The sequence below is a fragment of the Megascapheus bottae genome, chromosome 6 (assembly GCF_031878675.1).
Source record: "Megascapheus bottae isolate mThoBot1 chromosome 6, mThoBot2.hap1, whole genome shotgun sequence".
NCBI lineage: Eukaryota > Metazoa > Chordata > Mammalia > Rodentia > Geomyidae > Megascapheus > Megascapheus bottae.
The window spans coordinates 52,003,714-52,020,482 of NC_143514.1; the positions used below are offsets into that span (position 1 = coordinate 52,003,714).

At 38.2% G+C, this 16,769-nt stretch overlaps 1 protein-coding gene across 3 annotated transcripts in view; it reads right to left on the minus strand.

Moving 5' to 3' along the window:
• Elavl4 (ELAV like RNA binding protein 4) overlaps window positions 1-6,188 on the minus strand; it is an 88,451-nt gene extending 82,263 nt beyond the window's left edge. For 2 of the 3 annotated variants that reach the window (XM_090334877.1, XM_090334879.1), the window contains exon 1: window positions 5,909-6,188. In XM_090334877.1, the coding sequence (XP_090191003.1) occupies window positions 5,909-5,917 (9 nt within the window). In that variant the 5' untranslated portion in view covers window positions 5,918-6,188. Of the gene's footprint in view, window positions 1-5,126; window positions 5,406-5,908 lie in introns of those variants that run through there. The other variant, XM_090334876.1, reaches the window with a different exon arrangement.
• Window positions 6,189-16,769: the final 10,581 nt, after the last annotated feature.

Below are 16,769 nucleotides of genomic sequence, written 5' to 3' on the forward strand. Positions count from 1 at the left end.
GGAGCACTGACATTGCATCTATTACTTCTTAATGAATGTACAAGAAATAGCATAAATATTGCTATTAAGCAGAGAGGATCTGAACATCCAAATCAAGCTAGCTGGCCGACTGTTTTCTTATTTTTGTCCTTTCGTTACAATTTCATTTCCAAAGTGCTTGATTCCTAACACTGATGCTCCCCAGCTATTATGAGCACAGTGCTTGAACACTTAATGAAGTAAACAACAAACAAAATGACTCATCTTTGTGCCCCTAGCTAACATCCCAAACTGGATGTAATTAAAGGTGTGAACAAGCAAGCAAGGAAGCAATGAACCTGTAAAGTCAAGGTTCTGAGAAATTACAGGACATCCTGCACTGCACCAGTTCAAATTCCTCGTTCGTTATTCATTATCTTCTTGTACCGGAAAAGAGTTGCTCCACATGTTGGAACCCCTTCGATTCTTGTCCTCTGCCCTTTCCCCCCTCTCATTGCTAGATAGCTAATTGAAGACAATCACTGCTTGTGTCAACTCCCACCACCCACCCACCTATCAAGCCACAGGTCACTTTTAAAGTTTAACCCTTAGAAAGCCACTGATCTATATAAAATGTCCTTAACATATGCTGAGGGCTCAGAAATCGAAAGACAGTTCTAACACATGCATGAATACACAATCTTACAAAGCATCACAAGCACTTTATCTTTTTTTGTTTTAACCAATGATAAGATTATGTTTTAAGTCTTTCCAAAGAACAACAGCTCCATCCACATATACATACATTTTATTTTGAACTCAATCCCTTGATCAAAGGGTACCTTTTAGCTCAGAATCCATACATTTACAGATCCTCAAGAGGCTGATCATAAAAGCATCTGATTATAGATGTTAAGACTGCAAGGTCTGGATATATTTTTCAACAAATATTTGAAAGTTCATATTTCTTTTTCTAATAAGGTAACTCTTGGAATTTATGAAGAAAGTAAGCTACTTCTTTTGAGGAGTAGCCCATCTTGGTTTTCTTTTCATTTCTAGATGCACATACACTTACAAGTAAGTGCGTACAATATTTGCTAACACCAAATAAGGAAAGCCTAAGATGGGCAAGAATTCAATAAAGCACACTTATATATACAGACACACACACCTACACAGTCTCTCTCCCTCTCATTCTCCCACTCGTATACTTCCCACACATTCCTCAAATGGATAGGGGAATGGATAGAAAGCAACAAAAGGTGGGCTTGAGTTTCAAAAGGGGAATTAACCGATTTTCTACAACATGGCTGGTTGACTGGAAGATAGTAAGATGAAAGCTTGAACATGTTCACGCCCCTACTTACCCCTCAAACTCTCAGTGACATTGGGGAAAAAATACTGCATTGCAGCATTTGCCAGCGCATATTTGTATGTCTAGCAATCACTGGCCAGTTCGCCAAAAATGTATATATTAAATGTTCAGGCATATAAACTAAGTGTTTTGTGGCCACATATCAGTGGAACTGATGAAGAAATCTGATGAAGGCCCAAGTATTTCTGTCCATATATAATGACCTCTATCAAGACTGCCATTCCTTATGTGCAGTATACATAATTTGTTTCATTTTTAAGGGAAAATTGAAATAAGACATTAAGTGGCCCAGGGCTAAATGAAATAACATATACTTTCATCGAAGTATGAAGTACTTTGTCTACATGAGGGCAGAGAATCCACCCACAATAGGGAGATAAGTGCAAAGGGAAGAAATCAAATCAAAGACAAGGACTAGCCCTCAGGACACCCTTTCATTGTTCATAGTAACTCTAACTTGAGAAAAACACCTCAGTTCATCCACAGAGACTTTTAGAAACACTTTCTTTCTCTTTCTTTCAGACAGACAGACACACACACACACACACACACACACACACACACACACACAGCACCATTTATATAATGCTTTACACATTTGACCTTTGAAATAGATTATATTTAATATAAATTCTAAATTTAAGAGCTCTGAAGTCTAACATATATCAAGCCCTTTTTGCGAGACTGAGTTTAGAATGAAAATGCATACGCATAGCTCGTTTGCTTCTTCCTTACAAAAGAATCTATTACTGCCTCACAAAAGTCTTGCCTTCCTTTCACAACAAAACCCTCATATTAAAAGAAAGAAGGGCAGACTACACAGGAAGAGAACAAGTTTTAAAGCTTTGCACAAGCTATGAAAGAGAAACAAGCCCATCTCTCCATTTGGCCAGGAAGACGACTTGAATGAATGAATGAGACTAAGATCTAAATGAAAGCTTGCACGTTAGTTCTTTTAAAAAGGAAACATTAAAATCATCTTGTAAATCAATGATGCTCAAAAGCAGTTTTCAGCTATTTCCCCATCTATTTTACTCTTAAAAATTGAATTAAAGTTTGAAAATTTTATTTTACCAACTATGGGATGTATAGACAATCTGATCGTTCAAATTACAATGTATTCAAGTGTTTTTTGGTATAAATATTACCAGTTAGATGTTCATTCCTTAATAAATCCACACGTACTCTTGTGCTTCCCCAAAGGCACACCTCTATATACAGGTAGCAGGCATTAGTATATTTTAAGACAAAGAAGTGAGAAAGGTCAGTAGCAGAAACACGTGTTTGTTCTATGGCCTGAGCCAAGTAACAGTTCTCATGGAAATTATTTTCCCCTGACTGAAAACTATCAGAAAAAAATCAGAAAATAGCATAGGAAACTATACTAGAGACAATAATATAAATAATAAAACTTTTATTTTTAAAGGTGACATATGTTTTTATAATTAGGATATGAGAACACTGTTCCAGTGTAGAACTACATATACACATATTTTTTCATCTTGATACAAAACAAAATATTACAATGTCCCAATAAGAAGATAAACAAAAAGAAGCATCTGTGAGGGAGAGAAGAATGATGATGTGGGTTAGCTTGGAGATTTGCAAAGGGGAGAGAACATTTTAAGAGAATTCTAATAAGGACAATTATATTTTTAAACGTATGGTGTATTTCATTGTTTTTAAAAATCTTTTCTTAAAATTAGCCACTGATTATGTATTTACTTTGTCTCCTAGGGGTAGGGGAAAACCCTGTAATCGATCACCATTTCAGTTGTTTCTATGCTACCTCCTATTCACCCAATCATTGTATATTTCAGTCCTTCTGGTACCACCATCACTGGGAAAAAGACACTACAAGTAAAAGCACACTCTGAGAGAGAAAAAAAGAAAGATGTCCATCATCTAGCAAATACACCATACACACAGACACAGACACACACATACACACGCGCACGCGCGCGCACACACACACACACACACACACACACACACACACACACAGGCTTTCCACTCAGTTAATGGTCAATGCCACGAGCAGACCCAGGACCAAATGCCAAATGAAAAGCAGAGGTTATAGAGGCCGATAGAGCCTGTGGCTAGAGACATAGGAATGAAAGGTAAGCAAGCCTTTCGTTTATTATGTTTTAAAGTATTTTCTACTTGGAATATAAAATGAGAGATACAACAAACTCCTCAGAACTGTAGTATCAATATCTAATTTAGTAAAAATATCAATATCACCTAACACAAAATCATTGCTTTGGGTAAATCTATTCTAATTATATTTTTCTGATGAATATTTGCTGGAAATTTCTAAGAAATCATTTTGCAAAATGTACCAGCTGTGGGAGTTCACTTTTATGCCTCCCGTCAACTTCACTCAAAATTTTACATGTTTTCTTTCTTTCTTTTATTTTTCCAAATGGCCTCACTGGATTCTTTTCAATTTTTTCGCACGTAAAATTTCACAGCAGAGAAAAGAGAGGGAGACACACGGAGAGAGACAGAGAAAGCGAGTGAGCAAGTGAGTGAGTGAACAAGAGACAGAGAGAAAGGGAAAGGAGAGATTGAGAGAGACTCCCCTTCCCCCTGTCTTTCTCTTTCTCTGCTTTTTAAACAAACAAACAAAAAGAAAACCTGGGGAGACAGATGCTTAAAAATAGATTTCCCCAAATCACTGTAAACCAGAGTAAGAAATGTAATTAACACCTATTTACAAAGAATAATTAAAGTTGGGCCGGCCACAAAGAACAGCAAAGATAAGCGAGGTCCTATCCCCCTCCCCCCTTTTTGTACACTGTTTGCAGTGTGCTCTCATGATAGCCACCTGCTCCCTACTCGCTTCTCCTCTATTCGTTTCCCCGGCAACCTTTCATTGGGTTTTCCTCCCAGCTATCGCTTTCAGTTGGGCTGCTCGGTCTAATCTTATTTGTTTTACACCCATCAAAACAAGCAGCCAGACAAAGGCAATCCTCTAAGAATGGGGAAAGGACCACAGCTTTGTTATAATGTCTATGCAGAGCGGAAAGTCCTCTGGCTTCTCTAGTAAAATAATAAGTGAGGTGGATATGAATTTACAACCCCCACTCAGTTCTGAACCCCCTCCCAAAGCTATTGCTGGTGAAAATTGAAAGTCAAAGTGGGCACTCATGGCATCTGATCATGCCATTTTGTGCCATATCTTCAGGGTCAACATCGGGCAACAGGGGTGGCATTCAAGGAGTTTCCCTTCTTCTTTTTCTTTCCTTCAGAAAAAGATGATGCTAAAAATAGATTTACTACTTCGGCAGAAAGGTTTTCCACTTCCCCATCCCCATCTCCAAAGCCCTGCTTCACAATTGCATCTACTGATTCTGAGCCTCACCTCCTCCACCCCTCACTCCCGCTTTCCCCATCACACCTAGCATGAGACTGAAGGAAAAAAAAAAAGAAATGTGCCTTTAACTTTAACAGTCGTGTAATTTGGTTGAAGGCTCATAGAGGCGGTGGACACGCCAGCCAACAGTGACGGTGACATTGTGATTGTCAAAAAAGACACCAAGCTTGCTTGGCTATGTGTGCTTGATGGCAGAGGCAGTGTGTGCGCTGTGTGTGCATGCAGTGCCATTATCCTTGGAGGTAGATTCTGGTTTTCAGAAAAAGAAATACTCATAAACCTACACGTACACACAAACAATCAGAGCAGTGATTTACAATGCACTGTTCACTATCCTTACACACACACACACACACACACACACACACACACACACGGCTGGATCCTCCAAGCTGCCTTCCTCTTTGCACTTACCATCTTCAAGCCATTCCACTCCATCTGTGATCAGAAGAAGATGGACCCTCACTCACACAGTGTGTCAAAAGCAGAAAGGAGCGTTATGTAAAAGCTGACATTCCTTCTATTCCTTCTTACAGAGCTGCTGCCCAGAAAAGGAAGCAACAACTCAACACGCCAGGCACCGCTACACATACAAGCCGCCTCCTCTTTTTATGAGGTCATGACAGGAAACTCTTTGAAATACAAGATGCAGCATTTACTGAAGCCCAAATAAACCACTCTCTTTTGCCGTTTTGACTGCGCAGTCCCCCGAAACACAACTGCCCGTCTCAACGTTCGGCACCCAGAAGCTGCCTCTCGAGGTTTATATCTCTAGCATGGAAATGGAGCCTCCTAACCCTGCTGCATCCACCCTCAGCCCCACAAAACCCAGGCATGGAGACCGACCTCTTCTCCCTTACAAAAAGAAAATCTTTCTCTTGCAACGATGGGCTCAAGGAACAGAACCTCTTTCAACAAACCAGCAATTATTCCAGCCCACCCCACCCCCACCCTCTGCCTTTATGTTGAAGGAAAAACTGACAACACGACCTGTTAAAAATGACAAGCTCTCTTCCCCACTGCTTTTCAATAAAAGGACCTACCCTATACTGTACACAAAAGACAGAGTAAATGTAGGAACCAAACCATAGCAGAGAACTAAACTCCTGTGCAAGCACAAGACTGGTCAAGGTGTAAGATGCTTGCTTTCCCTCCAACAACACAAAACAACACATTAGAAAGCTAGTTATACCTACCATAACCATTCTTATTGGCAAATATTGGGTCTCGCAGAGCTTCGACTCTTCTCTTAATATTTGCAAAGGTTTCAGGCTATATCTTTGAAATGACTACTATTGTTATATATATATAGATAGATATTTAAAAATCCACGAAACAGTGCGGATGATTATAAAGTAAATCAATTATGGGGGATGGGGGTGGGAGAGAAAGGGGAAAAAGAAAAAGAAAGAAAGAAAAGGAGCAGTGAGCTGAAACCCCTGATTCTAGGATGTAGATAAGAACAACTGATCAGAGCCTTGCTGAAATTGGCTCGAAGCTTCCCCTTTTTACATCCATTTATGGGACCATCTGTCAGCTGAAGCCAGAATCTGATTGGCTGGGGAAAGGAAGGGAGGCGTTGCAACATCAGGTGCTATTTAAATTAGCTACTGCCAGATTGACGATGTTAATGATTTGGTGACCTCTACAACAACAGAGACCAGATTTCTGAACTGCTTCTTGTGTCTGGTAATTAAGGCCCGGCTGAAGCAACAACAGCCATACTTGTATTTTTTTTTTTTTTACCTTTTCCCTCCCCCAACTCCCCCAGCTCAAAAGTACTGTAACAACTGCAGGTCACTGGAGGATTGCAAACCCAGAACAGTGGCAGTGGGAGTGTCCTTCCATTCGGCTATCCTAAGGGATGCAGGACCTGATCCTAACGCTCTGACAGGGGCTTTTCCAGTGCAGCATATTTTCAGCCACCTTATCTTTCTCGACAGTTGCTTTCTAGCGAAATGCATATTTAATGATCTGCCTCTAGGCTTAAAGATACAACAAAAGCACTTTAATGTGCTAATACTTTTACATTTTAACTTTGTTATTTCTGAAGATTGCTGATTTTTTTTCTTTAAATATTTTTTATTAGGTAATGCTGTAGCCAACACGTTCAACCTTTTGAATGCATACAGGTCTGGAGTTAAGCTTGCCCCATGAACTGGGTTCACACAAGTTTGTCTTAGAACAAACTATCTCCCAATAAACAAAAACAAAATTTAAAAGTCTAGAGGGAGGAAGTGGGGGCAGCTGTCAGCCTCTACTTTTCTGCCTCCTGTTTGAGCCTTTCAAAAGAGAGACTGATGAATGATTTATTTAAATGAATTTTATTTCTCAACTTGGATAAGGGGCATGATCTGAATGTTTAAAAAAATTTACTAAATCATATTCTCCTTTTACATTTCATACCGCTATGAGAACATAAAACACACTTCTGAGACAAAATAGCAGTGTTTCATTACTTGTACAGACTGTTCGTCTTTCTTAACTGAATGAGCTATTTGCTTCTCTCCTTTAAAGGGTTTTTCCCTCTTCCCCCTGCTCCCCCCACCCATCTTTTGGTCTTTACAAAGATTTGCAAAGAGACATTTAGCAAGTGAGTGGTGCTATGCCTGTTTGTCTGACTATGCCATACATTTCATGACCTCTATACAACCACGCTTGAAGAAGTATGTCTTTGTTGTTCTGGTTTGGGTTTTTTAAGTGGTACCTAGGAAGTGTATGCCTCACTCTTATGAATAAGGTAAAACTCCTTAGTTGTTTAATTAATAACCAAATTAATTTGTTGCTCAACAAATACACAGAGGTAATAAATACTCCCAAAGACAAAATTCAAAATTATCTTTAATCTTTGGTTAGCGTTGACAACAACCAGAATTGATGGGACTTGGGAGAATGAAAAATACAGGTAAATACATTCTATATTTCTGGACTTCGAAGTCCAAGAACCAATGGGCTAGTGTAAAATTATTTTTAAAAGAAACTCTTACAACTTTCAGGATACAAACCTAGTCTCTAATGAACACACATATAAGCATACATATATTTATATTTGAAAATTACAAATAGACTATAAAACAACATATGCTAAGTATACTGGGAGAGCTATAAGAATTGAATATAAATTAAGTTCACCTTCTAGAAATAAAAATGAATGAAATGGGAAAGTAGAAATGTTAAAGCTATAATCAATTCAAGTGAAACAACACTGTCTTAGGTATACTTTTAAAATAATTAATTTAGCAAAAGTCTGATGAGTTCTGTAAGTCACAATAGTATGATAGTGTCTGCTGAACTGTGTACTACGGATGGATACATAGATTAAATGATCTAAATGGCTTCAAGCAGGATAATAAGAATAGGTCCCCCAAATCAACAGCAGAAACTCTTGAGCATGACCTCAATGTTATCAAACTATTATGAGAAGTAAATATCAACAAAATGCTGAGAAGCACACACATTAATACAGATCAGGTAAAATTAAATATTTGCTTGATGTTTCTCTGCAGTTTATAAAAGATTGATTTTCTTAAAAAGAAAACCTTTTTGTCCCCTTCACACTAACCTCAGCACACTTAGTGAGCCATAAATTAGCATCAGCAATGTCAGAAGATATTCTGGCCAGTTTTCTGAAATAGTAACTGTAGATTGCAGTATAAATAATTAGCTGGTTTTGCTAGGTTCAAAAAAATCTATGTACTTTGTGTATTGATCATTTCTCCAAAAACCTCCACTCTAAAGACTTTCAATGGAATCCTCAAAAAAAAAAAATGCACAAATGTCCTCAGAGGCCTTTTCTCTAAAGACAAAGGCAGAATCCTATTGTTCGGATTATCGCATTTCCAATAGTACCATTCATCTTTCAGAGTGAGGGGCTGACCACTACATCAGTTGTGTGACATTTGTAAAGCAACAGATTCTCAATATATTATCTCAAGAATCAGGCAGGCGAGTCTCTCAGGCATGCATGATTTTTTTTTTAACACCACAAGCCTCCACCAACAGAGAAAGAAACTTGTCTCACTCAAGCAGCTGAGGCAACCTCAGAATGATAGCCCAGAGCTGTGGGGCTGCCAGCGCCGCTGTATCCTTCTTACCATAAATGAGCAGTTTCTTGACTCATTAATAACAATTTCTCTTAAAAAGAAGTAATCTCATATCAGTCAGCCCCTCGCCACCATGCACACATCCCAAAGGTTGTAGATATCTCAGCATCAGTCGCCGGCAGCCAGCTTTCCCACACAGAGTCCAGATGGACTGTACCAGAAGCCAATTCAGCGTTAATAACTACCTACTCCGCGCACTGGAGAAGCCTTACGTGGCACAATGGGCTAAGAAACAGCAGCCGGCTGAAACTGAAAAAAAAAAAAAAAGACAACCAAAGTGTCCAAGAGTACCCAAAGGAAGGAACAGATATGGAAGCATGAATTTTATTTCCTTGACTTCCATGAGGGAGGGGAGAATTTAAAAAAAAGACAAAATCCTTCATAAACATATGGGGGGGGGAATAGAGAGGGATGGGGGGTGGGAACCAGATGCTGCCCAGAAAAAAAGTGACAAAATATTACCTCATTATTTAACAAAGCAGCATTAAGCGTCCTGCTGATTTCAAACATCTTGCCACAGATTTTGTTTTAAGAGAATCAGATAGAATCCTTTGCAAAGCACTCCGTCTGCAAAGGGTTCTTCAATTTCCTTGTGCGCCACGGAACAGTCAATATATTATTTCCCTAGAGTTCACACATTGAAACCTCTAGTCAGTGAGCTGATTTTCCCCTCCCTATCTCACACACAGTGCACTCCTGTTTTATGTACTGCTCTCTTTGCAAGAGCAGCCTGCCCCAAACATGGCTGGTGTTTAAACTACTCTTTAAAGTAACAGTTCACTGTATAACCACCAGGTGAGTGCACAGATTCAAATGAAGCATCTTAAAAGATTTCGTGTGTGTGTGTGTGTGTGTGTGTGTGTGTGTGTGTGTGTGTGTGTTTTCCCCTCTTGAACAGCTTTTGAGTATAGGATGTGACAAGAGAGACACAGCATCCTAAGAGGCAAGATAGTGTCTTGTAATATCGGAATAGTGTCTGCTATATCTTGTCTAAATAAATAATAAAATTCCTCCCCCCTGACTTAAAGCAAGGAAACAAAACAACAAATCACTAACCAATTCTAACAGGAACTGTGAAGAATGAAACAAAACCAAGCTTTATTTTATCCAGCAAAGCACAGACAAAGAGAATACAATTAACACAGAGTAAGGGAGAAAACCAAAAATTCTGTGAAAATATTTTCCTTTAGCCAAATGAGAAAAAAAATCTGCACACATGATGAAAGCCTGACTCAAAACTGTTACATGTGGATACGAGACAGACAGGAGTTTAAAGGTGTAACATTGCTTTGGAGGGGGAAAACTTTATTTGAGGGGGGTCTCTATTCATAGGAAAGAGCCTAAATCTTAAAAGTAATGGCACTGAAGAAACACCAAAATTTTAAGCATCTCTTTGCAAACACAATTATATGAATAATTATAAACAAATCATAAGAGCAAACCAACCATATATATTTATAAGCTATTCTTTTCCCTTAAGGACTGCCTTGAAGTGGGTGATTTCTGCTATATGCTATTTTAGATGTTTAGTTAACTTGGTGTTTCCTTTGGCCAATTCTATTCCAATTAATCTGTTCCTCTGCTAGGAAGAAAGAGAACATCCCCAAGTAGAACCTTATATGAAACTGGGGAGGGAAAGGGTGTTCACAAATTAAAGAAAAATATATTACATCATGTATATTGCTATATGACTTAATGTTAGTGAGAATCAAATTACAAAGCATGCATGCAATGATCTATGTTCCCACATGCCTAAAAGAGAAACCAATGCACATCAGTACCTGGGATTTTGTTTTCCTGGCTGGACAAAATTAAAGGACTGAACTTCCACATCTTCTGGCAAATACAGATGTCGACGCTCGTATTTTTCCAGTCCATCCAGGCACCATTTAGCTCCACAAGACAGTGGCTGTCTCCTTCATCTTTAAGTCAAGTCTGCATCACTTAATACCATTTAACCTCATCGCATATATTAAGTTTCAAGTGACAATTTTTAGCTGGGGAGTGAGAAGGAGGAGTTGCTCTCATCAAATTCTGGTTGTATGAAATAAGCTAATTTGTACACTCACCATATGTCTTAAACACTAATTAAAAAATGTCACTTTTTCTTCAAACATTAAAATGTAATCAGCCTTGTAAATAAAATATTCTTGCGTTTTCTTGCCGTGGTGACAATTTAAAGAGTGTTTATCTCAAGGTAACCTCTCTATCTTGATTACCAAGGAAGACTTTTGATTTGAGAAGTAGAAAAGAAGATTCTAGGGACTTGGTGTAATGAAAACAGAAAACCACTACTGAACATAGCTGCACAAAGGAAAAGAAGATGAAGGCTTTTTTTTTTTTTAAGGACCTATAGTCTTGTTACCCTAAAGCGAATCCAACCAATCAATACCAGCCATTGACGGTCTACCATCTGCCATGCTACCCAGAGAGGTGGCTAAACAGAGCTGTTCCATATGACTGTAGCCAGCTCATTTTCAGTCGATTAGTGCAATTCCAGAGCATTCACGTGCAAGAGCACAAAACTCCAAGTCAGACCGAGCTTTTCTCTCTTCATACCAGTCCCTGGGAGCACAGCTGCAGACTTTTCCCTCCTGTTCCCTTGTTTGGATTACCTCTTCTTGGCCCTCAATTGAATTAACAAAATGGGGTGGGGAGGTAGAAGGTATCGGCACAGATGTGTACACACACACACACACACACACACACACACACACACACACACACACAGAGAGATAATTGCTGGTCCTTCTTCACTGTCATGCAGAAACCGGGAATTCCATGCACTGTGCTCTAATAGGATTATAGCACACAATTTAAATAGTGTCCTTAGTGACAGTGACCTGATATTTTCCTGTGGTTCCATTTCTTTTAATCCTTTTCCTTAAAAAAAAACAAACAACCCTAAACTGTTAATACGTCTTTCTTTAGAGGAAATAGAGAATCAGTCTGCCCAGACAATGGTATACTATATTTAAAGGCTTTGGTAAAACGTAAAGCTTAAATTATCCTTTGTTGAATTGTGGAGGGTTTTTTTTTTCTGTCTTTCTTGTAGTCTTATCAATTTAATAGGAAAATGTTCACATAGAACAGGCACGAAGGATGCACCAGAACGACATGAAGGAATCTACTGAAAGGTTCAGAAATTTATTGTCAAATGGTCTCTCAGAGACAGATGACCTAAATGTGAGATACCTTTCTCCTTCCTAAGTAGTATGCTGACTACAGATTGTTGAAAAGAACTAGAAGAATTCTTCTATGAGAGGACATGTGATAAATAGATAGTTAATCTCATTGCATCATCGAGAGTTCATCTGTTCAGGTAAATTGACCTAAGAGTGAATTCACACTTGATCTTTGCATTTCTTTCCCATATGACTAAGCCTTTTATGATGCGAGGGCAACAATCGAAAGTAGAAGGTTTCTTCCCAGAATCAATGAGTTTCCTTCCCAAATGTGCCTTTGTGTACCTGGCTGTCTTTTGGGGAAAGAAAAGTTGAGGAATGTGTGATAGGGCTTACTTATAAAATTCTGAAAGGTCAGTACATATGTATCCAATCAATCTAATTTAGGTAGAGTAACTGTCTGGACTTTACTGACATGTTCCTTATCATGGGTTCTGTAAAATCCGTTAGGTTAACATGAAAATTTCTGAAGATTCCTGTATCAAGAAATTTGAGACTTCTTAAAATTTATTTATTAATTTTTGGTTGGTCATGGGACTTGAACTCATGGGCCTGGGCACTGTTACTGAGCTCTTCAGCTCAAGGCTACTGCCCTACCCACAGTCATGCAGAAACAGTGCCACCTCTGGTTTTCTGGTGGTTAATTGGAGATTAGTCTCATGGACTTTGGTGCCTGGCTGGCTTTGAACCGTGATCCTCAGATCTCAGCCTTCTGAGTAGCTAGGATTATAGGCATGAGCCACTGTGTTTGGCAAGGACTTTTTATATTAGTTCAAAAGAGCCTGACAAAAGTTCAAATAAAAATGAAGAACAAAACTCCTAGATTAATAAATTTAAAACACCCAGCTACATTGATCAGATGAAATATAGAGTAGCTAGTCACACTTTCAATAACATAATGTGTAATCAGTTTAATACAGTTTTAAAAATAATTCAATATGGGTTATATAAAACTTTGGGACATACATAATTCTATAACTACCAACAAAAGAACTCATGTATTGCAAAAGGCAAGGAAAGTGTCTGTGGAAAAAGGAGCAGGAGGTGGGGAAGCGAAAGGTGAGGAGAAAAAGAAAGGGAAAAGGAGAAACTGAGATGGAGAAAAAGAAAAATAAAGATATAATAGGACTTAAGAAATGTGAAAAAATATGCTACCTTTTACCAGGAGTCTACTGTATATCTAACATTCCACTGGACATCTGATGTGCCCAGTGCCACCAACACCTGAGTAGTCACAATTATTATATCCAAATATGCTTCTAGAAAGGCTTCTATTTTCAAAGCTTTCCATTTCATCTGAAGCTAAAATATCCCCTCCACTATATTATACATAATACACCTATAAAAGAAGTGAGAAAGATCTACACTGGCTAGAAGAGAAAGGCGAAGGATGGGGGAGATAGGGTCAATTTTTCACAACTGGAAAGACCAAGGGATTGCCTTGCAGTGCATTTTTATCTAGGTAGGTCCTCTATTGATTATATTATTATGAGCAGGCTGTACATTTGGAGTGTACGAGATGCAAAGGATTAAAGCTGGAAAGCAAAAACTCCTAAACACAACATGAGAAACTGAGTCTTTATCTCCACTCTTCTTTTTCTCTGAAATCTCATAAAACTTCTTTATATAGAAGAGCTATTCAGAATTAAATCTATGCTCTCATTTCCTGGCTATACTCAATTATGGAGAATGAGTGAAGATCAATAGTCTCGCTCATCATCATCTCAAACACTATCTCAAGGCCAGGTTCAGTCCATTGATTCACCTAGTGCTTACTAAAAATCTCCTTGGGGAAAGTGATATGTTAGACTCCATCAGTTTAGTTTCTATATCTATAAATGTGCACAGGATTTCTTTTAAAAGTTTGTTGAAGGGGCTGGGAGTTTGGCCTAGTTGTAGAGTGCTTGCCTAGCCTGTATGAAGACCAGGGTTCGATTCCTTGGTACTACAGATATAGAAAAGCTGGAAGTGGTGCTATGGCACAAGTGGTAGAGAGCTAGCCTCGAGGAAAGCCCAGTCCCTAAATTCAGTCCCCAGGATAGTCAAAAATAAAAAAGTTTTTTGCAGTCTTGCACCAGGGGCACATGCCTGTAATCCTAACTTCCTAGGAGGCTGTCTTAAGAAAATCATGGGTTCAAAGCAAGCCCAGGCAGGAAAGTTCATGAGACTATCAGCAATAAAGAAGGTCAGAAATGAAGCTGTAGCACCAGTGGTAGAGATTAGCCTTGAGCAAAGAAGCTCAATGACAGTGGCCAGATCTTGAATTCAAGCCCCAGAACCAGAAAAATAAAAATAAAAAAAAAAACTCCTTGCAGGATAAAAACAGACATAGGTTTGACAGAGACAAGACTGTACATGGTGTCTATAACTATGAATATGGAAAATGGAGAGATCACATAAATTACCAATAGCTCCAATTCAGTTTTGTTGAGGAAGATATGGTTTTCCAAAACAATTATAAAATAAGGTGACAATAATAACCGACAAGAGCTGAGTGTCTAATTCTGAATTGTGATATGGACAGTGCTAAACTCTTTTTTTTTTGCCAGTCCTGGGCTTTGGCTCAGCACCTGAGCACTGTCCTTGGACTTTCTCAAGGCTAGAGCTCTACCACTTGAGCCTCTGCACCACTTCCGGCTTTTTTCTATGTATGTGGTACCAAGGAATCGAACCCAGGTCTTTGTGCATGCTAGGCAAGCACTTTAACCACTAGGCCAAACTCCCAGCCCAGTGCTAAACTCTTGATGTGAAAAAAGCCACAACAAAAAAAGAAATACAGGTTCTATTTTCTACCTTCAAGGAACTTAGAATCTGGTTGTGAAGGAATTTCCCTTTTTATGTATGTGTCCTAATAGCGGAAGGAATAATATGAAAGTATATACAATATCAAAATTAGGTATTGTAGTTGATGGTGAGGCTGTCGTCTAGAGTATTGGGGAAAAGCAGCATGGAAGCTAGCTTTCATGAATGATAGAATTTGGTCAAGAAAAGTAGGGTAGTTCATATAAGAACAAAGATAAGGGAGAAGAACTGGAAAAAGGCATTAACAGCCAGCTTAACCTAGCTAAATCTCCTTCAAGGAGTCCTCTGATCTACTCTAATATCTTCTATGTGTTTAGTTATGAATAGAGAAATGTTATGGTGTACCTTTATTTAGTTGGTACTATTTGAAAGGAGCAATAATTAGTATTGACTGAGCCAGAATTAGTATTGACTAAGCATCTTCTATTTGTCAAACATTACATGAGATGCATTGCCTATAAGTCACACATAATCTCACAATTCTGAGGTTTCCAATGAGATAGAAGATTTAAGTGGTTGGCTCAAGATCACATAGGCAGTAAGAAGCATTTAGTTACTGTACTTAGGCATGCCCAATGCAGTCTTCATACTTTCATTATAGTGTACTACCTTATACAAAAGAACACAGATAGAAATAATTTTTTCTTACTCTATTATTCTGCCCCTAAAAATTAGTGAAGTAACATCTTGGATATCTAATCATATTTAAGACGAGGAAAATAATAATAACCCTCTAATCTTGGCATGCAATTTTAGTGTTCTGCCACCAGGTGATGATAGAATTCTGGTCCAATGCAAATGACAAGGGTCACACTTGTATTTTACAGATCACACGATTATTTTGGGTAAATATTGTTTTTTTCCCTCTCAATCACTGGAAACAGATCACAAAGTATCTGCTCTTTGCATGGTATTGTCATCTAATACCCTGAGACATCAATCTTTTCTAAATTTTATTTATAATATTTTAATTACACACAGAATCGTAATCTTTGAGAATCTTCAAATAATTCCACTACAGCTCCCATCTAATGAATTATAGTTCATGGTTACTTTCCCATTGTACTGTGTTATTTTCCCATAACCCCAGCACATAGAAAATCAGTACCTGGAATATAGTGGGCACTAGATAAACAAACACAAATTACTGATTACAAATATTTGAGATAAACTTTTGAACCAATTGTTCAGGGCACAATTATTTGGTATTTTATTCACTAATATATAGCTCTCTTCACTTAATGATGGATTATTAGGAAAACTTTGGTCACCAGCAAAATCATTCCAACAACATTTCACACTTTTCTCTCAGTGGTAAGGAACTTTCGTTGTGGTTTAGGTAGGGACATTCCACATTTATGGAAGTCCTGTTCTGCTCAGCAGTCTTGTTTTACCTTTCCAAACTTCTTAGACCCAAAAGGTTGCTTCTTTTCTGTATGAGAAGTAATTATAAGAAATAAGAGAAGCATGCTAGATAACTGTTTATACTTGACTCTTCCTATTTTTTTCCTTCTAGGACTGTGAAGCTGGAGTAATAATGCAACTACTTTTAAACAGAAGAGTAAAGTTACATATTAGTGCTGAGTAGCTCATTTGCCTTAGCAACCCCTTAGCAACAGCAGCTTCAAGTTCAAAATACCTCCTTGAAAAGGATCATCTTGTTAATGAAGATAAGTATTTTTTTTAGTGTAAGGTTTTTGAACAGAAGTTTTAACATTATAACCCCCATACCCTGGTATGCTACAAATGCCAACTTGGTGTTAACCTTCTTTTACCATGCCATATGGTAACTAAAATGATGCTGGCCTCCTACACAATTTCAGTTCCTGGAAAAGCTTTGGTTCTAGGTTGAAGTTATTCACAAACATGTAACTTTTTAGAGTTAAGTCACCATTCATCCACTGTAACTATACTAATTATACACATGTTAAATTCTTTCAGAAATGTTATTGATATCAGCATCACTT